At 35.2% G+C, this 26,716-nt stretch overlaps 1 protein-coding gene across 1 annotated transcript; it reads left to right on the plus strand.

Moving 5' to 3' along the window:
• Nucleotides 1–583: 583 nt before the first annotated feature.
• LOC136027381 (uncharacterized) lies at nucleotides 584–22,792 on the plus strand. The gene is made up of 7 exons (XM_065704567.1): nucleotides 584–641; nucleotides 2,980–3,124; nucleotides 7,307–8,247; nucleotides 11,393–11,656; nucleotides 14,952–15,098; nucleotides 18,183–18,291; nucleotides 22,476–22,792. The coding sequence occupies exons 2-7, from the start codon at nucleotides 2,989–2,991 to the stop codon at nucleotides 22,721–22,723; spliced, it is 1,845 nt and encodes a 614-aa protein (XP_065560639.1). The 5' UTR covers nucleotides 584–641; nucleotides 2,980–2,988; the 3' UTR covers nucleotides 22,724–22,792.
• Nucleotides 22,793–26,716: the final 3,924 nt, after the last annotated feature.

Here is a 26,716-nt window from a genome sequence, read left to right on the forward strand (position 1 = left end):
CATGAAAGCAGGACTTGGGAGATTTCCAAGTGTTACTAAGCTTTACCAGTATAACAGAAAATTTTCTATTATAATGGAAGAACCGAGCGTACTGAATCCGAAAGAACCTCAACACAACTACTCCATTTTAATTCAAATGTATTTACTAATTTCCAAATATAAATGCTAAACCCAGCGTGATGAACAGTGCATCCTCAAAAAGAACCTCAACACAACTATTCCATTTTAATTCAAAGTTTTACAACGATGCACCTGTCTCCTTTGAAACGCTTGACAGTAGAATTCGGTGATTTTGCAAATTGGTCTCCCATATTAAAAGGAAGATTACTTTGCACCAAAGATTAAAGGTTCTCTTTTAATAAATAGCTATACCAAAGAGACAAACCCAACTGAATCTCTTGCTTTCATGGATGATGAGGTAAGCATCCTAGACCAGCAAGTTTTTTAGACCCGCAAGATTCCTGGGGATCACCAAAACTCACAGACAAAATATAAGTAATACAACAGTAGTAATACAGATGCAGAAAATGTTCCTTTTTCACTTTTTTCGGCAACTCAGTTTTTAATAGGCGTTGGCAATCTTGGAAAAGTTCAATTAAAGAACAAATAGCAGAAAATTCATTCAACTTTTCTCTTTCGAGGTAGTTAGGACTACTTAAACATTTATTAAGAGTATTCAGTTTCACCTTTACTATCCATTCAGGTTACCTTTCATGAACTTTCCTGATAAGTAGTTATTTAAAAAATGAATTCAGGCTGCACCTCAAATAGCCTATGTATCTGGGAAGTTGTTTGTAGCAGTGGTTTTGGGCTTCATGGTCTGGAGGGAAGGTATACCTCATGAATATGAAATAAAAGGAGTTTCATGACAGAAAAACTGGGGGTACTACTCCCTCCCCAACTTAGAACTGCCACTGAGTGTTTCTGGTAAATTTAGAGTTTTTCTGTTAGCCTTCTGTCCTTGATAGGCTAGAATAGCCTATGAATTCTTTGCTTGATTGTTATCAGCGTGCAAGTGCAGCTATTGAGAAGGAAAGGTAAATGTTTAGTTTCATTGCAAGCTGTCTAAAATGGAAACTATACTGCAAAGCAGCATAGTTTCCATATTATAATAGGCTACTTTGAAATACTAATTCTAAGAGCACATCCATTTCTGGTTGGCCCTCCTCCTCCATTGGGCAAACTAAAAATGCATAAAGTGGGCTTGCTTAGAGGTAATATTGGTAAAATTCCAGTTTTTTTACTTTTGGCTATCTTGGAAAGGGGTTAGGTTAGGAAAATGAAACTTTCAGGGGTGGATCTAAAGGCTAAAGTATGTCCTGGGAAGGTATTTTGAAGTACCCACCTTCACTCCTCCCTCTAGAGGGCTCTGAAATTTGCCTACATGACATGTCTATACCTATTGAAATTTGAATAAACAACATTTTACCTTAATTTTCTGTTACCAGTTGCTTTTTCTCTGCTCTATCATTTGAGTAGAATTCTAAGCCATATCAATGTTACCCCTTTTTGAAATGGGATATCCAAAGGACAAACACTTGTCTTTCTTAGTTTATTAATTCTTCTTTCAATCTCAGATGGGGAAACAGTCGGGAAAAGAGGGGATGGGGCTCCTTCATTTTCCTAACCTAACCTCTTTCTGAGATAGACAAAAGTCAATCAACTATAATTTTACTATAACATTACCTAGCCCTATGGGCAGCAGGGTAAGGTTTGTATTCTATATTTATTTAATAAACTTTGAGTTTTTTTTTAGTTTTATCACTCTTTGTGGAATAAATATAGAATGCACACCTTGTTCTGCAGCCAACAGGGCCCGTGGACTAATACACTTTGCTTTATAGGTTTTGTTACCTGTAAGCAAGCCCACTTTATGCATTTTTAGTCTCATTAGAGAGGGATCTTAGAAAGCCAAAAAATGGATGCACTTCTCTAATAATGACAAAGAAACAATATACAATCATCAGAATCTTGCTATATGCAGTAATACACATTTTAGACAGCTTATGATGAAACTAAACATTCACCAAAGGAAACACTAACATTCTGAAAACCACTTTGAAAAATCCTAAAATAGTCCTACCCTAGACTACTTGCTTAGGCTTATAGCCTATCACCTTACCTTACTTAATCACCTTAATCCATCTGAAAGCTTTAAGGTCTTCCAGATCTGTAGTGCTCTTGAGTTGATGACTGCCAGTCAAACCTCCACTGCTTCTTCCCCCACTCTTTGTCAAGTTGGTTTTTTGAATCACTGGGTGGAGGAAGCACTGACAGTTTAATCTTTCAGTTGATAAACAAATTTGGCCCTATGAGGAGACTAATTGGTTTAAAGTGTGAATATCCACTTGGAATTGTTAATACTAGTCAGACAAAGATGTTTGAACAGGATTCATAGCCCATTCTTTAAAAAAATACCACACAACTGATAGACAAGGGACCCCCTCCCCATAAAGAATTTTCTCCTCTAAAAAGCACTCAAGAAAAACACATAAAAAGCAAATATCTAGATATTCTAGTTATATCTTTTTCTTTGCATAGTAGTCATCCTATTTGTGCTTAAAAAAAAAAAAAAAAAAATTATCCTCCTTGTAAAATCCTGGGTTTCTTTCACCAGGACAAAAACAAGAAAACAGGCAATATAGAGAAGGACAAGAAACAGACTTTGTGAAAAAAATGCATAACAAGCTCTTGATAGCTAGGTGAGAAAATCAATAAGTTCCTATTAAATCAATCTGTCTTGCCAGTGTCAGTGTCTGCCATTAATGACATTTTTTTAAAATCAATAAATCAATCTGTATGGCCAATATTTTGGATTCCTCCATCATCTAAAGATATATTACTGCAAAAAAAATAATAAAAAAATTAAACAACAAGAAGGAGAACAAACTTTATGCAAAAAACTGATTACAATGCTATATATTCATTTATGCTTTCTTTGTTGTCTTTAGGCAATTTTTTAATCAGTTCCTCTTCCAGAGTTAGGAAATGGATAGCAGCATTCCTCCAATGTTCTCATCTTCCCCTCCACCATTTGAGGAAAACTTACATGAAGATGATGATGAGGATGATCAATTTAGTGATTTTGGCAAATTTTCTGTTCTGGATGAGAAGTTTGATCCAGGTAAGGCTTAAAAAAAAAACATATATCTCTTTCTTGCAAATTTTACTTCCATTTCACAGCAATAGTATGGAGAATATAGTAAAAATTAAATAGATTTTGATATCAATAGAGGTTAATCATTGTCCTAGAAACAGCTAAGAATTCCTTCCAATGGTGGTAGAGCAGCCAGTTAGGGAAATGGGGTGTCAAAATTGATTGTATCTTGTATTTACACCTCTTTTAGGGTTTTTTCTAGAGTTCTCTTAAAAGGGGATTTTACAGAACTTCAATTGGGCACATGTCCTGTGAATTTTGAAGGTTTTCAATGTGCTGAACTTTTGGCAATTTGTTAGCTAATAAATTCTACCACCAACTCAATTTGGTTTGATGTGAGTTATATAAGAGCAATAATTGAAGTTTTTGGTTCAAAAAAGTTTTTATTTGTCATCTAGTGTAACTGTTTACATAGGGTGTAAATATACATTAAACACAGTATTTTCCCATTAAACACAGTTTATACAATAATATATTAGCATTTATTTTGTTGTGAAATTGAGTTGCTTCTGATTTTAATAAATATTTGTCTGACCCTAGGTTTGGCTGATTGCCCATGTGAATCTATCATCAAAAAGGGTAGTATAGGCAGAGAACTACCAGCCATTTAGAATAACAAATATCTGCTGCAACTTTCAAGAAAGAATTGGAAATGCATGCATCTTTAAACATCATACTCTATACATTCTTAAAGTCCCTGAGTAGCATGCAAGTTTTGATATCTTACCATTTTCCTTTTGTATTCCTGTAATCCAAGGGCAATAATTCATAGATCTAATGGAAACTATAAGTTTCAATTTACAAATACAGAAATATAGCTCGCTAACCCTTAACTAAGCTTCTAAGCTTTAGGGACCTAACCAATGTTGTTGTTAATAAATTTGCTATTTGCAAAATTTGAGTATCATTATTATATAAGGGTGTAAATATACTGACAAGTTTTTTTTTTTTTTTTTTTTACCAGGTCAGTAACACAGAAACCATTAACTGAAGTTGGTTAGTGTAGCTCATTTACAAATGACAAAAAAAAGAAAAAAAAAATCAGAACTGACCTCCATGGAACTCTAAATAATGTATTACCAGTATGTAATATTAGTCAGTCACATGTTGCCTCCTATCAGATAGAAAAAACTCTTGAAAGACTAAAAAGTATTTCAATGGATTTATATACAGTAAAATTTAAATAAAAGGTAAGGGTTAACCACATCAAAAGTCTTTATAAAAAAAAATGCACTTACTTTATAATCATTATGTATGCTTTATGACGGAATAACACCGAACTAGCAGGAACATGCTTCTGCCAGCTTTCAAAGTGACTAAAAAGTATTTCAATGGATTTATATACAGTAAAATTTAAATAAAAGGTAAGGGTTAACCACATCAAAAGTCTTTATAAAAATTAAAAAAAAACGCAATTACTTTATAATCATTGTGTATGCTTTATGATGGGATATCACCGAACTAGCAGGAACATGCTTCTGCCAGCTTTCAAAGTGATCTGATCACATTTTTGGGCAGGCCAAGTACTATGAGTTTGAAATTTAATTCTTGAAAATATCATTTTTCATTGTTACCTGACAACAGAAAGCATAACTGTCTTGTTTCAGACATGAAAAGTAATCCTCTTCAACTTATAAAGGTAGACACTTAAAGAAGTCCAAGTGTCCTTTTAAATAAGATTAGATGAAATGTTTCACTGTACCATTAGTTAAAATTGCAATTATAAGAGGAAAGGTGACATAGCTATTACATATTTGCCGCTAAAAAAAGGTCTACTCTTTATTCTTTTTTTTGTTAATTACAAAACACGGAAAAAGACTAAATTCAGTTTCCTCGGATATAGAATTGCCCAGTGTTGGAATTACCAATCAGAGCAGAGGATTCCTCTGTCTGAGAAAGTGCCTTTACAAATACAATGCTGAAATTTTATTCTATTTGAAAATTTTGCAATCATTTGTAAATTATCTTTAGTTAAACCCTGTTTACATGTTTTCCTAGCTAGGCATCATCATTTCGGACCAACTAGGACACAGTGTAAAAGAAAAAACACATAATGTTTGGTTATGATTAAGACTAGACAAAAACGTCTAGGTGTAAGTGTGAATTGGACTACGCATGCATTGGAACTGGACTTTAGAGACACGCGAACAAGAAATACTGGTTCATACTAACATATTGGTAAAAAGAACTCTTTGCCAAGTGACGGATTATGGATTTGATAATTAAGAAATACGTTGATATAGTTTAAACTCGAAGTTGTATTAAAGTGAAATTTAGAAAATCGGTTCATTTCTCATATGCAGCTTCATTTTCCAAGGAAGGACGTTTAAGTTTTTTCCCATTCTTCCTTCCTTCCTTCTCTTTTCTAGCCTGAGTCTATATCTTTTATTTGGTAAATGCCTTAGGGGCTGCATGTGGTCAAGAAGATTTCTTGAAGAATCGTTATAAGAAGAAGTTTCTCAGATGATTTTTATCCAGAAATAACAAATCTAACCCATTGGTGACGCAATCGTACCAAAACTACCGAAACCCTGGTTACACAATGCCCAGGTCGCACTTAAGCTTCACTTAAAAAAAAAAACCGTAATAATTATGAACAATCTCGTTTTCACTTGAATTTACCGTCACTCTTGCGCCGATGAGACTGACTGTGACCCATTTAAATCGTCCACTTCTTCAGCTCTTACAGTTGCGTTAAAACTGAAGATTTAATTTGAATGCAAAACCAAAGGGTCTTTAGAAAAGAAAGTTACAACGGAGTGGCATATTGAGAGTTTTTTGCTAGCTCAGAAAGCTGTCGTTCTTGGTGAGTGAAACTGTTGCAAATTGCTTTACAGACTAAATATGAGAGTTTCTTTTAAAATGGATGTACTGCCTAAATTAAGAGCTAATAGAGTTTTTTCAAGCTCCTGATTCCACTCCTTTTGTACTTGTAAGACTGCATAGAATATATGAAAATAGGTATTAATTTGGTAACAAACACAGCTATTAATTCCTGGGAACTGCTTTCCCAAGACACAGTATAATCCAAAGTTTTTTTTTTAAAGTAAAACAGATATAACTTGTAGTATAAGAGGAGAATAAATTCTATATACATAACGATATTTTTTCCCTGTGTATGTGTGGCGGGGCAGACAGTTGTATTCTGCTGTTAACCGTGCTAAACTTAACACTAAAAAGCAGGGGTGGGATTATATATTTCAACCCTAATAACAGAGAAACAAAGTTGTAAGAACAGTTCGTTATACATCACAACAGAATATCGTCAGAAATCCATTTACTTATGTTCTTGGTACTCAGGTGCTCAATTTTCTTATGGTTTTGCTGTTGATCCAATATTACCACTTGCTTGTTTCTGCCTCTGCAATGTCTCTGCTGTGGCTGTGTACATTGAGGGAGGGGGGAGGTGTCAATAAATAAAAATTCTAGCAAAAATTCAGTTGTGTAAGACTCAGAAAACAAACCATTTTCCTCATAACGTGCATAGTTGGACTAGAAGTCAGTAAACGCGGGATCGACCTTACCAATAATCTTGCGTTTAAGATCGTTGAATCGTCTGTGTCATATTTTCTTATTTCGCCAATATTATTGGTAGTAAGTCATAGGCTATGGGGTTGTGGTTTTTCCGGACCGTTTGTCTGGTTGTCGATGATTTTGGTCTTCTAAAAACATCAGTGTCGTGGGCTTTCTTTACGACCAAGTTCGAAATATGCTACCCATGTTTCGATAGTTGGCCGTGAAAAAAACTCTTCCAGCGTTGCGTATAACCCAGCCTTTATCTGTGAAGAAAATGAATCTTTGGTTTAAAGGAATTCTATTTCGCAATTTTTTCATACTTGCAACATAGCACCACTTGATAAATTTATAAATCATGGATTAAAAATAACATATATTGTCACTGTATAATTTTTTGACTGTATTAAAGAAAGATGAGGTTTTTATGAGGGTATTAAATAGATGGCAGTAAAAACAATAATTTTTGAGTAGTCTGAAAACTTATCTTCCGATCATTACAATTTTAGATTTTATGACTAATAAATGTTTTTAATATGATACTGATCATAATTTATCGCCATGGATGTATTGTCGCACGCTATGGATGTACCATAACGAAGAATGAAAAGCCATTCAATTTCTTTATGGTTTCAGATTTTCCTGAAGACATTCCAAAGTCAAATATCAACCTGCCTCTCCACCCCACGTTAAACCATGAAATTAAACCACAATTATATATTGACTTAAACAATCACAGTGACACATCAGACCATATTACCCGAAAATTTTCAACAAAATCAACTGATAATGAGCAACTTTCATTGAATTCTAATTATGGTATTCCTGAAGATCCAAGGTCAATCGATTGCAGTAGTGAGATTCCAATAAATGATTCTACCTCTTCTGAAAGCAATTCTGAGAGACACGAAAATTCCGACCCTAAAGTAGAATTACCTGACAATAGTGTTTTAAGTATTGGTGAAGTGGAGACTGCTAACGTGATTGTCATTCAACCCTTGGATGCAGAAGCTAATATCAATATGATTGAAGCTCAACCCCCTCTCAGTAGTGCATTAGTTAAAGATAAGAATAGTAATATTTTAAGTGATTGCTTCTCTGATCAATTTGAAAATAGTGATTTAGGAATAAATGAAGTCATACATGATCAGATTGTGACATCTACTGAAGTGCTTTTGGAAGAAGAAAAAGAAATTTCCATTGAACCTGATCAAAAGATAAAACCAATGACAGACGAAACTACCAGACCAGCCTTACTGACTTTGACTAATTTACCTGCTAATGACAGCCCAAAAATTGAAATATCAGTAGCTCAAGATGAACAAATTGCTCAAAAAGAACAGGACCACTCTGCTGATTTTGAGGAATTCTTTGATACCAGGCCACAAGTTGCTAAACATGAGGATTCAACCAAAAAATTGCATACCTCTGATCATATAGAAGATTTTGGGAATTTCGCCACTTTTGATGTTTTTAGTCAGCCAAAAACTGTCTCGAATTTTAGTGATGAAGATTTTGATGATTTTGGAGATTTTGTTGAAGTTTCAGAAGTAACTGCTGAGAAAGTTGAACCAAAGGTTAGATTTTAGTACTTCCTATAATGCCCTATCAATTATTGTACCTTAATCAGTAAGTTTCCCTACATATCCGAAGATTATTGTAAAATATTAATTATGGCGTATTTAACAGAGTTTTTTTTTATCTGTACATCGCAAATTCTCTCTAAATAGTCACCATTTATTGGAAATAAATTAAAAAAATATTTTGAAAAAAATAGTTAGGTAGAGTGGGTACTGTGCTAACTTGGGATTGGTAAACCAGGCTCAACAAAATGATATCAACAAAGAAACATGCAATACCATTTCTAACTTCAAGTTTTACAGAGACTCTTATTTTATCTCTTCTTATTTTTTATTATTATTATTTTTTTTACTTCTTATCAAATATTTGGATCTTTCAAAATTTAAAACTTAATAGTGTTTGGATTTTTCTACGGTTAAATTTGACTTAGTTCAAGACAGTAAAGGTTTATTTATTATGCAAGAGGAGTGGGGGTGGTGATTTAAGCTTGTTTAAATCCTTAAATTGCCCTTCTTATTCACCTAATTGTCTAAACATCCATCGCCTAGGTGATATAAGAAACATTTTTATTAAGTGTCGTCATGCCCAGAGCCAAAGGGTATGTCAGACTTTGTGAAAAAAAAAACTATTGTGCTCCTAACGTTCTTTTAGCGGGCCTTCATGTCACACCCACACAGGTGTATTTAATTTATAAAAAGGAAGAAGAGGTCCCTTATTTATAAAAAGGTCCCTAATTCGGATGATTAGTTGTTTCCTTATTGGGGCCCTAAAACCAGTCCCTAATCAGTATGAAATCTCAGGGTGCATCTACCTCTAAGACTACTTGACACAGGGTGCGTTCCAATACTGAATTAGTGTTAATGATCACTATTTATTTGTTTTTGCCTTCCACCTAAAATGACAGATAACATCAAATTTAGCCTCTAAACTTTTTATGAACTATGAACGGGACTGAAATTATGATCTATTCACGCTTATAGGAAAACAAATTAATTGTAATTTTGCATTTTCTCGTGTCTCTGACTGAAAATAATAACAAATAGTTATAACTAATGATGATTGAATCGTGAAACACACATAATTTTATATACTATAATATAAGAAATTAAAACTTACTATTCAGCTACGCGTAAATTTTTACGAGTGTTTTGCTTACTTGAATACTTGAAGAAAATTGTTACAAAAAAACACGCTAATTTCATTCTTCTGTAAAATTATAAAATTGCGAAAAATGTAAGATAGACTCATTGGTTTTTGAATAAGATTAAATAAAAAAAAAACAAGTTTTTTTAACTGAAAGTAAGGAGCGACATTAAAACTTAAAACGAACAGAAATTACTTCGTATATGAAAGAGGCTGCTTCCTCATCAACGCCCCACTCTTTACGCTAAAGTTTGACTCTGTCTCTCAATTCTTCTTTTTAAAACAGTAAAAAACTTTAGCGTAAAGAGCGGGGCGTTGATGAGGAAGCAGCCTCTTTCATATACGAAGTAATTTCTGTTCGTTTTAAGTTTTAATGTCGCTCCTTACTTTCAGTTAAAAAAACTTGTTTTTTTTTTATTTAATCTTATTCAAAAACCAATGAGTCTATCTTAATTTCTGAACGTTTTTGAATCAATGCATGTTTTGATTTTGGCTCTCCGCAGAGGAATAATTAAAACGAAATTTGCATTTTTTTTTGGCTAAATGGCTTTCTCATAATTTTGATCGAATGATTTTGAGAAAAAAAGAGCGGGGGAGGAAGCCTAGTTGCCCTCCGATTTTTTGGTCAATTAAAAAGGCAACTAGAACTTTTAATTTTTTACGAATATTTTTATTAGTAAAAGATTTACGTAACTTATAAATTAGCTTACGTAAAGAACTTTTGTACTCTCATATTTTTATTACATATATGAGGGGGTTCGCCCCCTTGTCAGATCCTTGCTCTTTACAGTAAAGCTTAAATTTTGTCCCAATTCATTAAGAATGACCCCAGAATCACAAAAGCCGTAGAATAAATAGTTGAAATTACTAAAAATACTTTAACGTAAAGAGCGAGGTATTAGGAGGAGGTGAGCCCCTCAAATGGGGTAATAATTTCTGTTTGTTTTAAGTTTTAATGCTGTTCCTTACTTCCAGCTGAAAGAACTTTTTCGTATTAATTTTTTCATTGTGTTTTTAAATAATGCTAGTAAATCCTGCGCTCCCTTCATGGAGATTTCCTTCCTCCATGACAAACTATCGATGGAAAGTTCCCCCATCATATCCCCCTCTTCTCAACCCCTCCCCCAACCAAAAAAATCCTCCTGAAAACGCCTGTACACTTCGCAATAACCATTACTATATGTAAGCATTGGTCAAATTTTGTAACTTGTTGCCCCTCCCATGGGGACTGTTGGGGAGTAAGTCGTCCCCAAAGACATAGTTATAAGGTTTTTCGACTATGCTGAATAAAATGGCTATCTCAGAATTTTGATCCGTTAACTTTGGTAAAATAATTAGCGTGGGAGGGGGCCTTGGTGCCCTCCATTTTTTTGGTCACTTAAAAAGGGCACTAGAACTCTTCATTTCCATTAGAATGAGCCCTCTTGCAACATTCTAGGACAACTGGGTCGATACGATCACCCCTGGAAAAAAAAAAAAACCAAATAAACACGCATCCGTGATCTGCCTTCTGGCAAAAAATACAAAATTCCACATTTTTGTAGATAGGAGCTTGAAACTTCTACAGTAGGGTTCTCTGATACGCTGAATCTGATGGTGTGATTTTTGTTAAGATTCTATGACTTCTAGGGGGCGTTTCCCCCTATTTTCTAAAATAACGCAAATTTTCTCAGGCTCGTAACTTTTGATGGGTAAGACTAAACTTGATGAAACTTATATATTTAAAATCAGCATTAAAATGCGATTCTTTTGATGTAGGTATTGGTATCAACATTCCATTTTTTAGAGTTTTGGTTACTATTGAGCTGGGTCGCTCCTTACTACAGTTCGTTACCATGAACTGTTTGATGATGTTTACTATGCGAGGCCTAAATTATTATTTTTCTGAACTGTTATTTGCAAGCAAGTGACAGTAATAATTCGGGAAAATAAAGATTGTTTTTCCATGCTATTGTCTGTTAAGTGTCCTGTTAGCTTATCTTGGAACTTCTTTTTTAGCCTCATGGTAGATTATCTCCAATTCCTTTAGTTTCTTCAGCTTGCGTTCAATTGTTAGAAAGCGTGTTTCCTGAAGATGGCAGCACCATAAACACAGATGATAGCGAAAATATTGATCTTTTTTCAGACAGTGATCAAGTTAATTTTTTTGATAAAGTCACAGATTTTGATCATGGGTCCGGGCTGACGGTGAAATGGTCGTGGAATGACACGCAATTTGGAAGGAGTATTCTTGAGTTTGTCGGAATTGATCCAAAAAATGTGGTATGTATATAATTAATGACTTGTATAGTTTTTCGCGTATTTACCATGATTTCTCTTTTAAGAAAGTTATTAACCCTCATTTAGGTCACCAAACACACGATTTTTAGCACTTTTTGACTTCTTTTGCTTTCATCAAACTTGTTTATCCTCAGGTTTAAGGAGTACAAATCTGGCAAAACTATTGAGAAATTCGTGCACCAAGGCTCGGTCTAAGAAGTGCTCAAGGATAATCCCTTTTTTTACATTATTTGACCTCTAATATCTTCAAAGCTTTAACCCGACTGATAAAGTTTTCCTTTACATCATGACAATGGAAAAGACAAGCAAGTACATATTACATCATTAATTGTTACATACAAAGTGCTGTATTCATACAGATCTCTTCCTGGGGGGGGGGGGTAGTTTCTCTTGTTAAGAGTGTTGGAGCATGTTATGGCTTTTCAGAAATATATTTCTTTTTGTTTTGTTTTACTGTGTCAGAAATCCGATCATGGCAAGTCTAGACACCGTGCTAAACGGGTCTCTTAGTTAATAAAACTGGTCATAAGAAAACTGATTAATGTTCATGCTACAATAATTGGATATTTGAAACCAAAATAGATGTGTTATAGAAGCATCTATGTTTGTCATTGTGATAATACGTTCTAGTGTCCATGGATGGTGTACAATAGCGCTCACCCTATTTATATTTTTTGTTTGTTAATTTTATGTTTTCTTTGAAAAGAAAAGCGATTTACGTTGAGGTAAAATAGGATGAGAAATCGGTCACAGAGATGTTTTGTTGTATCTTAAAGGGAACACAGTTGTGTTTCTCAAGTCTAAGCAACTGTTTTTGCGAGCTAAAGACTCATTTTCCTTGTATGTTTGAACTGCCATTAGACTCGGAACCGACGATAACAATCATAGGAGGGTGTAAAGGGAGGGTAATGGGGATAGGAAACATTTTGCGTTTTATCTAAGGTAAATTGACAAAAGTTGCTCATTTTGCATTACAGGTTAGCTGATCCAAACTAATATATGGTATCTGACCATTTTGTTAAAATTGCGATTTTCACGTATCAGTGCTGTTACGTCTAAAGGTCATATCTGATATTTTCACGCCCCTGAGTTAATTGCTAAAAACCTTTTTCTAAACTGCTCTAAAACCATGAATTAGCAAGGTAATGCACATCAGGAGGATGGAAGTGATTTAAAACATATTGTTGGGATGATCCTCCTTTAAAAAAGAGCTCAACAGAAGTTGTTTGGCAATTATTTCAAAAGTTTGAAAATGTGAGACAATATTTAGGCTATGTGCAACAGCAACGATATTGTAAGTTTCACTCGCTATGCTGGATCGACCGATGCTGTCAAAAAACTAAACTCTGTCAAAAAACCTGATAATTCTTAACTTAAATAATAATAAAATATAGGTTAATAAAGAAAACTATTATAAAATAAAACTTAGATAATAATTGCATCTCAAATAATTGAGGTGCAATACAGCTATTTTTGCAGTATATGTAGGATCTAAAATGCCAAAAAGACTGGATGTTGTTTAAAGAAAAAATTCTCTCTTTTTTCGTTCTCTTTCAGTTTTCTTTTTCTTTTCTTCTTTATCTACGTCCGTTTAATGAATTTTCTCAGTTTTTTGTTTTTACATTTTTTTTTGTTTTATTCGTTTTTTTTCCAGGAGATTATAGATATTTTCGGGCTTGGTTTTTTAGATTAAATAGTAGAATGTTTGGTACGGGTTTAGTCACCGAAATAAAATCATTCAGTCATCCTATAGGAAAAATCTATCTAAATGTGTCAAACTCTTAGTGGTAGCGAACTATTAAGTGTATCAAGCAGTTCGTAAGGAGTGGCTCGGTCCAATAGTAACCGAAACTCTAGAAAAAGAATTTTCTTCATAGGGCTGACTGTGTTTAACCAGTAGTCCTAGAAGATCAGGAGAGGGCTCATTCAAATGGAAATTGAAGTTGTAGTGCCCTTTTTAAGTGACACAAAGATTGGAGGGCAACTAGCCTTTTTTTTTAGGTTTTAAGACCAGATGATGATTGTAATTTTACTCTTTGAACGGTTCTACTCGTAGTGAAAGCTCAAACTGATATGTTTTTTTTCGCTTTCCTTTCAAACTAGATTTTAATATCGCCTTTTGATTGGTCCGTGTCGAACCCAGAGGAAAAATGGATTTTCGTCAAATGGAATCGAGTTTTAACCCCGGTAAAATTTAAAAAAGTAGGAGAGACATGGATCATAATTGTTTTATGTTCATAAAACATAATTAAAACAAGATTACAACCGTAGCCAATGCAGAGTAAAGACGTGTGTGTTCGCGTAACACAGAAATAAAAAGAAATCAACGTCAGTTAAGACCGAAGTGTTCATAGTAAAAAAAAAAAGGTCAGTCAAGTATTTTTTTTGGGAGGAAATGGTTCTTTAGCCCCACCTCCCCTCCTACCTCTGTGTACATCCAAGAGCAGGACACCCTTGTGCGATGTAAACCTAATCTATTGCTCATAAGTGCCCACATCCTGACAAAGAATAAACACACATTCCCATTGTTGGTATTTAGCGAGTCTATCCCTGTAAAATATAAAAGAAAATACAATAAATGTTTATTGCCAAGTATCGGATAATGATCGTCAATAATTTTTCACTAGACTGCCACATTCTCTTAATAATGTTATGAATAGTACTTTATCTTTTTATTTTAGAATTAAAGGACTAAGGACAGTGGAAATGAAATCTGACTGTTTGAATGGATGAAGTGGAAACTTACACATGTTTGTCGTAATGATTAGGGAAAACCGGGGGTGTAATCCTTGATGAAAAAGACTTCCATTCCCAGTTATTCATTTTGTGGTAGTGGCGTGCTCCAAGTATGAAAAAAGAAACATGGGCAAAAAATCAGCAAAAAGGGGCTTAATATATGATACCGGAAAGCTCAAAAATTGTAGCTTTTCTTTGAAAGTGAAGTTGTCTTTGAGAATCAAAAGACTGTTAATGTTTTAGTTTTTCGGTCGAAAAGCATTGTAAAAATTTACTAATTATTTTGTTTTATTTACTTCCTCGGTTTAATGTGGCAACACTGACAAAAATGTGCTGTCGCCAAGAAAAACTTCATAAATTTCAAACAGCTTAAGGAAAATCGTAAAATTATCAGGCCTTTCATTTGGACCTAGGATGGCACTAAGAGGCAAAAACTGTTTTAATTTGATTTACGTGATATAATTATTGACTGCATGTGTTAACTGTCCCAAGTGGCGGAAGAAAAAGATTTCGTCTTAAAAAAGTTATGTTCTTTTTTCAGATTAAATCCGACAAGGGTTTTATCTATGTGCCCGACTTTGCAAGTGACCTTTCTTTTTCACCACTTAAGCCAGAGCGGATGGCCTTCCCCGTTGATCAAGGAGCTAAGAAGAGTCAAACATCAATTGAGTCTAAGGAAACAGTTATGGTTAGTAGTGGTACCTTTGTTTTGAACTTGATCTATTGCTTTAAATTCCATGTTCTTTCAATATGAATGTCACTCAAGAACAGATGTGGTCATAAGCCAATGTGTGTTGCATGCTGCAATATTACGTCAATTTTGTTTTAGTTGGATTATATTTCATGTTCTATTTGCGATAATTTTTTCGAGCTCTTCCTTCGTAACTGCATTTCCGCTCAATCGAAACTGCAAAATTACGAATGTACCTCAATCATCATCCCTAAATCTCTCGATTTGCGATAATTTTTCCAAGTACTTCCTTTGTAACTGCATTACGGCTCAACTGGAAGTCCAAAACTGTGCATAGCTTGACTTTTGTTTTATGTTTAAGAGTTATGTGACACTGTGAAAGCATTTGGGTTCAACCAAAACTGCAAATTTACAAATGCATCACAGTGTCATCTAACTTTCAACAAACTAAACCCAAGATGTTTATAGTTTTGACCTCCTGGATGAGCGGAAATGCAGTTATAAAGAAGGTGCCAAGGAGGAAAAATTATCGCAAATAGAACGAAGAACATAAGCGTATAAAAAAATAAGTGATGTTCATTCGTAAATTTGTAGTTCGGGTTGAAGGGGAATCGTTAATGCACTAAAAAAAACAACTGAGCTCCACGTACAAAAACGAAGGCATACTAGTTGCTGATATCACACTAGAATTACGCTATAATGATAGAATATTTGGCCTAAGAACGGGATATTTCACAGAGAAATGTAAATTTTCAACTGGAGACGTGATTGGAGGGTCCCACCTTTTATCTTGTTTTTTTTTTTTCTTTCGTTTTGTGTCAGCTGGACTGTTTTTATTTGAATAAAACATGGTTAACATCACTATTTTTCTAGGCCAAACAGCCGTTTTTAGAGGTTTTTAAACCGAGAAAACCCTTTTCTCTTTCGAGTATGTTCCACTTACCCTGAAGAAGAAATAAATAAATCAGTTTTTTCAAACATGATCCTGTATCTTTTGCCGTTGATAACTATGTCAGGACTGCCATAAGGTTTCTAAAACAGCTATCATGTCCTAAAAGTCTCTTTTTGAAAGAGTCATGTGAGTACTTCATCCAAGAAGTCATTTTAGTGTGTTAGTGACCTTTAGTGTCCTGATGACTGCAGAACAATTTTAGGTGACAGCATCCAAGTTGTTTTTTTTTTTTTTTTTTTTTTTTTTTTTTAGAATGATGTATGAAAAGGTTTGACGCCCTTTAGCTCTCGAGTCACCTAAACTTTTAAAGGCTTTTTCCTTTTTGTTGTTTTTGATGTGTATTACCGGATGCTCGTCATATTTTCTCAGCTTGCTCTTAATGGACTAATAAATTTACCGAAGTAACCATTGATATATACCCATAACTACCTAATTTTTATATCATTATTGTAGCGGCAGCTGCAACCTTGTAGAGAAAAGAAAAATGCTAAAAAAAAAAAACTGAACTAAAAGAAACCTAAGAGCGATAGCATTTATTCACTTTTAACTCAACAGTAATTTGTAATCTCGAAATGTTTCTTTCAGAATTTTGAGAAAAAAAAACACTTGAAATCCCTCAGAAATGATGTCAGAAAAAAAAGGATACCATCGGAATCGCCATATCTGAACTCTCCACTAAAGGTTTATAGCCCCCTCCCCCTACCAAATCCAAAAACCAGGTGCATCGTTGTGTCTCCCTTTTTTTTCTTAATGATCATATCGGATTATTGGGATTGGTTAGAATTCCAACGCACTATCCACTGTGCTACACAAGCCGTATCATTGGGATTGTCGCGATGCGCCAGATCAAAATATCATATGGCAGAAGAGTGCCATCTCCAGAGTGGGTGAAGCTACAAGGTTAGGTAGTTCCGTTTTGTCTTTTTAAGGGGATTCTGTGGAAGTATTGTGAATGCAGTCTATTAACTTTTGATATTAGGTTGTTATAGCTGTGTGATGCCTCATGGCATATTGCTATGGGCCTAAAATTGTCCATGGGGCTTGTCTTAAATGGAACTTGTCCCTTTCAAAACTGCTCAGAGTGTAATGGACCGAACGTCAACAAAAAGTTGTTTAGGCTGCTTGATCCTGAAACACGGATGTTAACTGGCAGTGCAGGACTACTTGACGTTTGAACGTATAGAATTCACCTTGTGCACAAGGCTTTTAGAAAGGGTCTTGCTGGATTTGGCGAAACCTGCTCAGAATTAAAGTTTACTACTTTTTCCATGGCTGGTCTTCCCGGATTTAAGTACTATAGAAAAATCCAAGATAAAACTGGCGTTCCCAAGTGGAATTTTATCAAACACCTGGCCTGCCAAACCGTTGGCTGTCGATTGCTCTTGCTGCCAATAGAATGATAGAGCTATGACCAGCCTTAGTCGAGTATTTTAACGACTTTTTTACTAAGAACAACGAAGGTCAGAAGAAATCATGTGCTAAGAAAGATATTGTAAAAGTGTTGAAAGAGTCGACTTTGAAAGGAGAATGTCATTTCCTGAAAGACAGCTCTGAATTTTTTATACATTTCCCTCGGAAATTCCAGCGTGAAGAACCACTGATCGATGAAGTGTATACGCAGTTACAAGATCTTGTTTGACATCTACTCGGCAAATTTTAAAACCTGGAGCCGTTCGAAAACTGAGTTGAGAAAATCCATGTGGAAAGCCAAGCGTTCAGACTATCTTGGTATTACCCCTGTCCTTCCAGAAAATGATGACACTGCAGGCGATTATTGCTGACCGTCTTGGTTTCAGATTTTGGAGTGATCAGTGTGAATATTGAGCATGATGTTGTATTGTGTTATTTATACAGTAAGCAGCAGCTGGACTAGGTCCCCTGTTGGTCCCTTTTTTGCGTCAGGAAGGTCCCTTTTTCTGCTAAAAAAGTCCCTAGTTTTGACTCCTTGGAACTGTGTTAGCCCTGCGATCTTAATGACTCTGAACATAGTCAGATGTGACATCAATTATATTTGGCTTATGCATTTATTTTTTTAACTTGAGTTTTTCTTTCTAATTTTCCTAATTTCTTAATAATGCTTGCTATCTATACTTCAAAATTTATTTATTGATGGTTTATTTCCCTTTCAGATGTCAGATGAATCATGTAAACTTTCTGCGTTCATACAAAGTCAGCCACATAGGTCACTTCCTTTGAATCTCAATCCTGGAAAATTACCAAAAGAACCGAATCGTGATGGTAAGCAATTTCTCTGAAATTTGACTCTTCCGACTAGTCAACTCAAAACCTTGAAGTCTTTTTAAAAAGTTTTTTTCTTTCTTTTCTTGAAATTTAACTAGTGATAAAACAAAGATTTTGGACAGTATCAATTGTTTGAAAAAAAACATCTAATATTTCTTTTGATAGCGCAATTATCTCTCCCACCCTCTCTCTTCCTGTTTTGTTTTTAGAAATATCTTTTCCCTTTTATTATTAAACTGATTTCAAATTTATTTCAGAAACATATTTTCAGTAAAGGAAAAGACTCTTTGGTAGCAATTCTTCTACAGCAAAAAAAAAAGGACCAGGCATTGAACATTTCTTCATTAAATATGGATTAATTGCACATACTGGAATGTGTATTCAAAAGTTCAGATGCCTGGAGAATACTCTCATTAGCAACTTAATTTTTCCTAGCTAATATTTTTCCATAACGGCGAAATGTACAAAATATGAGGTAACGCAACCGCTACAGAAACCTCCATCATCAATACTACTACTACTGACAACTCACCGCAGCACCAAGCCACCTGAGGCCAAAACAAGTACACACGATCCTCTTTCCCAATCTGTTTAAGCCCCCTTCTTTATACCTTCCCAGGAAGTTCCCACTTCGCTTAAATCTGACCTCCTCTCGCCTCATTCGGGGACGATGTGCTTTTCGTTTGGCATTAGACGGTTGCCGGACAAGGACAACCTTATGCAGTATGCCTATTAATCCGCCAATTTAGATCAATTTTTGAGGGTAGAGAAGATCCAGAGCTTGGTTGGATCTTTTTTTCGAGGAAAGGGAGGATCGAGTTCAAGTTCAAGTTCTATTGGATCTTTTTTCGTTCTATTGGATTTCGATTGGACCTTTCTTCGAAGAAAGAGATGATCCAGAACTTGATTGGATCTTTTTTTCGAGGAAAGAGAGGATCAAGTTCAAGTTCTATTGGATCTTTTTTCGTTCTATTGGATTTCGATTGGATCTTTTTTCGAAGAAAGAGATGATCCAGAACTTGATTGGATCTTTTTTTCGAGGAAAGAGAGGATCAAGTTCAAGTTCTATTGGATCTTTTTTCGTTCTATTGAATTTCGATTGGATCTTTTTTCGAAGAAAGAGATGATCCAGAACTTGATTGGATCTTTTTTTCGAGGAAAGAGAGGATCAAGTTCAAGTTCTATTGGATCTTTTTTCGTTCTATTGGATTTCGATTGGATCTTTTTTCGAAGAAAGAGATGATCCAGAGCTTGATTGGATCTTTTTTTTTCGAGGAAAGAGAGGATCGAGTTCAAGTTCAAGTTCTATTGGATGTTTTTTCGTTCTATTGGATTTCGATTGGATCTCTTTTCGAAGAAAGAGATGATCCAGAACTTGATTGGATCTTTTTTTCGAGGAAAGAGAGGATCAAGTTCAAGTTCTATTGGATCTTTTTTCGTTCTATTGGATTTCGATTGGATCTTTTTTCGAAGAAAGAGATGATCCAGAACTTGATTGGATCTTTTTTCGAAGAAAGAGATGATCCAGAACTTGATTGGATCTTTTTTTCGAGGAAAGAGAGGATCAAGTTCAAGTTCTATTTGATCTTTTTTCGTTCTATTGGATTTCGATTGGATCTTTTTTCGAAGAAAGAGATGATCCAGAACTTGATTGGATCTTTTTTTCGAGGAAAGAGAGGATCGAGTTCAAGTTCAAGTTCTATTGGATCTTTTTTCGTTCTATTGGTTTTCGATTGGATCTTTTTTTCGAAGAAAGAGATGATCCAGAACTTGATTGGATCTTTTTTTTCGAGGAAAGAGAGGATCAAGTTCAAGTTCTATTGGATCTTTTTTTCGAGGAAAGAGAGGATCAAGTTCAAGTTCTAATGGATCTTTTTTCGTTCTATTGGATTTCGATTGGATCTTTTTTTTTTGAAGAAAGAGATGATCCAGAACTTGATTGGATCTTTTTCCTATATGTTTGATAATAAGTACTTTTTGTTGTTGTTTTCTTTTGGGCTCTTTATTTATTTTTTGTCATAAACAATACTGCATATTTTCATGGTTAGCAGAAAAGAACGATGACATTTGGTGTATGCAGTGGGTGTTGAAGTAGGTTCTTGGATGTTGCAAATGTCGAGGAGTCGATCAACCCTTCCTCAGTAGAACAGCTATGCCTCGCTTATTGGTGACCTAAAATTACTTATCAAATAACCCGTATTCTCATGTGGCTTAAATAGGCGATTTTATTAAAATGTTGATCACCAAAAGCTTTGATTAATTACAGTAATTACAGGAAATGCATGCGCCAAAAGTCACAAACTTGTATTTATTTCTCGTTTCTAATTGAAAAGTATGAATATCACTTTGTCATCCCCCAAGCGAAAGGGTATGCTTAGAATTGTTTTTCAAATGAGCTATAAAGAAAGAAGATTCCTCTATCGATGAAAATTCATTTCTAAAGGTTAAATTTTCAGAGGCTGTTTTACTTCGTAGGAGGTAGTTGCAGAGGAGACTAGTAAAAGCAGCACCTCTAGATCAGAAACGCACCTCTAGATCTAGATGCAAAATGAATCCATTCTATTCAGCTATTCTTGGATTTGTACAGATTCTTAGTCATCAAATTCTTTTAAAAACATTTTCTTTTGGTCGCTTTTTCCAGAGGCCAATTTTTCTCCAAAAGAGGTAGAGAAGAGTTGACAGGGGTCGGACAGAAAATGTCGCAATCTCTGTGCATTGAGTATGATAATAAAGCTGCACTATTCAGCCAGTCACCTTTTTACACATTTTTGCTCATTTAGATTCTTGAAGAAAAAGCTTTTCATGCAAAAAGTTTAAGAACGTGAATTTCATTCAAGTGTAAAATTATGAAAATTTCAGTTTTGGGCACGGAGCAGTGTTCTATTTTTCCTTTCGGTGGTTTGTATTTGCTTTATTTTTGTTGTATTTAAAAGGTTTTTTCTTCTTTTTTTGTCTAATTTTGTTTATTTTATTTTATTTCCTTGAAATGTACGAACCGGGTCAACCCTTTTGCTTTTATTGAATAAAAATTTTGCTTGTATCTGAAGGCTACTTCAATATACAATCTGGATTTTGAAGACTCAATGTGACGGTCTCGTTAACTAGGCTATATTTCCCTCGAAAGGTGCTGCTTCCTGAGGTCATTCTGCAAAGCTGTTTGCAGTCAAGGTTCTTAATAGAAATACTTGTGTCAAGGTTTACCGTGCCGTCACTATGATGCCACTCAAGAAAGACTTCTTTTCTGGGGAGAGAAACGAAGAACGGGGACTAAGGTGGTGAACCCCAACAAACATCAGAACAGCCTAGACCTTTTGCACCCAACCTATCTGCATCAGACAGGGTTGACCACCTGTGCACTATTGTATTAAGTGTAGCTTGTGCTTAGGGTTGCTACTTGTAGCACGATAGTGCTATTTAGCACAATTACAGTCAATTTTTAACTTTAGCACCAAAAATCGCCCTGTAGCATACAAATTTGGGCAATTGTAGCACTTTAAGAACTGACCGTAGTGGCAACGTGGCATCAAATTATTATTCCGAAACAATCAGATTTTCTACTTGACAATTTGTGTCAGATTTGAATTTGTGCAGTAGAATTCTCATTGAATCAAGCAATCAATATAGCTGTTGTAATCGAGGTTTTTAACTTCTTTGTTTCAAATCAAAAAGAGATTTTGTAATTTAGTCATTTTTTACATAAATAGTTTTTTACTTAACTAATCCATGAAATTGCTAATTTAAAACTCTAATTGTCGGAATTGTATTTAATTTTTTTGACTTTTTATTCTTTCTTTCCCAGGAAGTGTGAACTTGTACATTATCGGATCGGATCTGACAATTCAATCAAGAAGGCACGTTTGTACGTCCTTGATTAACGGTGACATGTGGCAACATTGACCGATGGTGGACTCGATTGGTCATGAGATATTAAAAAAGATCCATTTGCAGTCAAAAATTTATAAGACTTCAAAAAAATTTTTGGCTCTCCTTTGCAAATGGCCATCTTTTAAGAAGAGAATTAGACCTAAAATTACCAGCCCTCCCTTGTTTTATTCACCTAATTTGAATTGTAAATACAAAAAAAGCATCTTTTACGCTAAGAACGGTATTACTTTCTTACTGTGATAATTATCTGTGATTTATCTCCTATCAGAATTTTCATTTTCATTCTTAACTTGTAGACGCTGAGAAGACAAGAGGAAGCACTTATAAGCTGGATAAGTCAGTGGATATTGAGGATTTCCTAAGTTTGCCTACTATCTCCAGCATGTTACCACAAGCAGTGCAAAAGTCGAACCGCGCTAAGATGTTAAGCGAAGAATCCAAGCGAATTGTCTACTTAATACCCAATTTGTCCTATATGACATCTAGTCAGTTGTGTTTTCCAACGTCGAATGAGACTTTTAATTCAGATCAATCACTTATATAGCTATATTTTCACAGTTTTGTTTTTTGTCTTAGCGGAATGGGACGTAATAAAGTGTATTTTTTTATTCTACCATATATTCTTCCAGAGCCTTGAGTGTTTAAATTCGACCAGTATTTTTGTAACTGGAGAAAGTTAGTCAATCCCCATTTGAATTTAACTTTTTAGATAACGCGACTATGGTTAATCAAAATGTTTACGTTACAAGACAGATGTTACTGCAGTCGTATGTATAGAAATAGTAAAGAAACAAAACAGTTTTAAGACCTTCATTATAAGGCAGACAAAGATAAGAAACTCAAATAAACATTGTAAATGTTTCTGCAAGTAAAAAAATAAAATAACGTGTTAGAGGTTAGAAACTTCTAAGCATTTCAAAAAACCAGATAAGAAATGGAAAAGCTTAAGGTACCAGTTGATCTATGGCTATGAGTGCAAGGAAATGGGTGGTAAATATTAACTATAGAAAAAAGTATGTATGCGTATGTTTTGGATTACTGAAGCCTTATGTACTTGGTTTTCATATAAAAAGGGAAAATATAAACCGAACACAGGGTCCTTGTTTCTTTTTCAGTGCCCTTTTTTCATTAGCCCAAAAATTTATGTTCCCAATATCAATTGGGAATATCAGACCTGCCTGGCCTGTCGATTTTCAAATCTTCATTTTGTTTCGTAATTACAAACAGTTTGTAAATCTGGAATATGCTACAGTTTGAAGATCTCCACCGAATCTGTTTTAACTGCTAAACAACACGTAGCAGTGCCAACCAATTTAAGCACGCTCCTACTCCTTTCCAAAATGTTCAAAGCTTCACCTATTGTTCCCTCCCATAAAATTTCCTATTTCTTTTGAATCGTTTCTCATTATGTCTTCCTACCCCATTTGATGACATCCTGGATTCATTTGGACCCCGATGGGCTGCTAAAAATCACGGTTTTCAGTAACTATAAAACGTGATTTAACTTTCTTCACTTTCTTTCACCAATGGTCCTAGAAAGTAGGATCGAACCCCATTCTTGTTTTTACAGATCATTGTTTGATACGGTCAATTAAACAAGTACCTAAATTTATTCTTAGATAACACCTGTGCAAAAGATCCAGCCGGTATGCTTCAGCCTTTCGAAGCTACCGTGTTTCAGAGCTATGCCTCATTACTGTTATTACCCTGGCTTCGAGGATCCTAATTTTGTTCCGAAACATATTTTTCTTTTCTGCAGAAACTTTGTCTCAACCTCTACAAAACAATCTATCTCTTGGCTATTCTAATTTTTATCTTATATCTTTGTTACCGTGAATACCGGAAATCTGGTTAGTGTCGACGCTCACCGGTGAATGTCCGAAATTCTTTTTTATGGCACTTGGTATTAACCAAGTGACATAGCGATCGCAAATTCTGTTGGTCTGTTCCAGTTTTGCTACTTTAGGCACTTCTAGGTAAGCTAGGACGATGAAATTTGGCAGGCGTATCAGGGACCGGACCATATTAAATTAGAAATAGTCGTTTTCCCGATTTGACCATCTGGGAGGGAGTGGGGGCCGGTTAATTCGGAAAAAATGAAGTATTTTTAATTTACGAACGGGTGATGGGATCTTAATGAAATTTGATGTTTGGAAGGATATCGTGTCTCAGAGCTCTTATTTTAAATCCCGACCAGATCTGGTGACATTGGGGGGTGTTGGGGGGGGACCTAAAATCTTGGAAAACGCTTGGAGTGGAGGGATCGGGATGAAGCTTGGTGGGAAAATAAGCAGAAGACCTAGATCCGTTATTGACGTAACCGGAACGGATCTGCTCTGTTGGGTGGGGAGGGTTAATTCTGAAAAATCTGGAGAAATGAGGTATTTTTAACTTACAAATGGGTGATCAGATCTTAATGAAATTTAATATTTAGAAGGATATCGTGTCTCAGAGCTCTTATTTTAAATCCCGACTGGATCCGGTGACATTGGCGGGAATTGAGGGAGGGGACCTAAAATCTTGGAAAACGCTTAGAGTGGAGGGAACGGGATGAAACTTGGTGGGAAAAATAAGCACAAGTCCTAGATGCGTGATTGACATAACCAGAACGGACCTGCTCTATTTGAGGGAGTTGGGGGGAGGGGGTAATTCTAAAAAATGAGGTATTTTTAACTTACGAAAGAGTGATCGTATCTTAATGAAATTTCATATTTAGAAGAACCTCGAAAATCAGATCTCTTATTTTAAATCCCGACCGGATCCAGTGTCATTAGGGGCGGGGGGACCGGAAATCTTGGAAAACGCTTAAAGCAGAGAGATCAGGATGAAACTTGTGAAAAGAATAAGCACTAGTCCAAGATAGGTGACTAACATAACCGGACCGGATCCGTTTTCTTTGATGGGGTTGAGGGGGGGAGTAATTCGGAAAAATTAGGAATAATGGGGTATTGTAACTTACGAACGGGTGATCAGATCTTAATAAAATTTGATATCTAGAAAGATCGTGTGCTTTAGAACTCTCATTTTAAATCCCGACCAGATCCGGTGACATTGAAGGGAGTTGGAGGGGGAAGCCGGAATTCTTGGAAAACGTAAAAATCGAGGTATCTTACGAATGGGTGATCTGATCTTAATGAAACTTAATATATAGAAGAATCTTATGTATAAGATGCTCAATTTTCAATTCGAATCGGATCCGGGGACCCGACTGGGCATTAAGCCTCTGATTTTCCTTTTCAAGCAATCTATTGATTCTTAGAATTTCGCAAGAGCTCATACCATATGAGCTCTTGGCTCTTCCGACCTCGTCACAAGTGCCATTTGAGCTCTTGATCTCTGCTTGGATTCAATTAGCTTTGCGAGTCAGCTTTTTCAGTCTTATGCAAAGCTATGATGGTAAAATTAAATTTTAGGATGTTAGTTTAGATTAGGTAAAATTTGGCGATAAATACCACAAACGGGTTAAAAACCTAAGCTAACCCAACCAAGCCTAATCTAGCCTAACCTGTCATCATCAAACCTTGCATTAAATTGAAAAAGATGACTGGCAACACAGACTAAACACAAAGAGAAAAAAAAATATTTCGGATATTTACTGGTGAATGTCGACATTTACCAATATCGGACATTCACGGTAACATCTTCACTACATCCACCATATTTACTAATATTATTACCTAGGTAAGAGAAGCTACCTGATCAGTTCATTTGACCTCATCACCTCTCATCCAATTTATTCCTAATTAAATCGACTCAGTATTCCTAAATAAATTTGAAGGTGTTTTCTTGCACCCTGAGTTCTCAAAAGCTATCTGTTCTTCTGAAAAGAACAAACAAATTGCAGTGTGAAATCAGCTTTGTGAACATAAGAGCGTGAAAATTTGGGACACCAAACAATCAGTGTAAGTAATTTTAGAGAAAGGAAGAAAAAGGACCTTTAAGTCCAATTCACATGCGCGCGTAGTTAGACATTAATGTTTATGTATTGTCCCCTTCTAATAATCCTAACTTGCTTTCTCTTTTAGAGGCAAGCCTGAATAGTCCAAAGTGATGATAGTCAAAAAATGGCATCGAGTTAAGCATATGTGTTAACAGGGCTTAATGGTCTGTTCGGTTACAATTAGAAAAAGGCTCCCCAGCGTGAAAAAAAAAACTAAATTCATTTTAAAAATATTACTGTTCGACTTTCTAGTAAACAAAAGACCCTGGTTGGTCGTCATTTCTCGCTGTTTTGCATTTATCTAAAAGATTCCTTATGACTTATCATGAAATTCTACAGTAACTGTATAATCGATGTCTCTGTGGTGTCATGTAAACACTACACCGATTCTCCTGAAGTATTTTTTTTTTTCAGATTGAGGGGCAGTTTGACCAGTCTATCTGAACTTGGCATAAATTTCAGATATTTATTTTTAATAATAATAAGACTTTGGTCGTCCTATGGTGGCGCAGTGGATTTGACCTTAGCTTGGTAATACGGGACCCAGAGATCGAATCACGCTGCAGGAATGCACTGCAGGGCCGACGCAGGGACCAT

The sequence above is a fragment of the Artemia franciscana genome, chromosome 5 (genome assembly GCF_032884065.1).
Source record: "Artemia franciscana chromosome 5, ASM3288406v1, whole genome shotgun sequence".
In the NCBI taxonomy this organism is placed as follows: domain Eukaryota; kingdom Metazoa; phylum Arthropoda; class Branchiopoda; order Anostraca; family Artemiidae; genus Artemia; species Artemia franciscana.

Coding starts and splice junctions, on each gene's coding strand:
- LOC136027381 (XM_065704567.1), top strand. CDS start 2,989: ATGGATAGCAGCATTCCTCCAATGTTCTCATCTTCCCCTCCACCATTT. Junction 3,125..7,306: donor GGATGAGAAGTTTGATCCAG/GTAAGGCTTAAA, acceptor TTATGGTTTCAG/ATTTTCCTGAAGACATTCCA. Junction 11,657..14,951: donor GAATTGATCCAAAAAATGTG/GTATGTATATAA, acceptor TTCTTTTTTCAG/ATTAAATCCGACAAGGGTTT.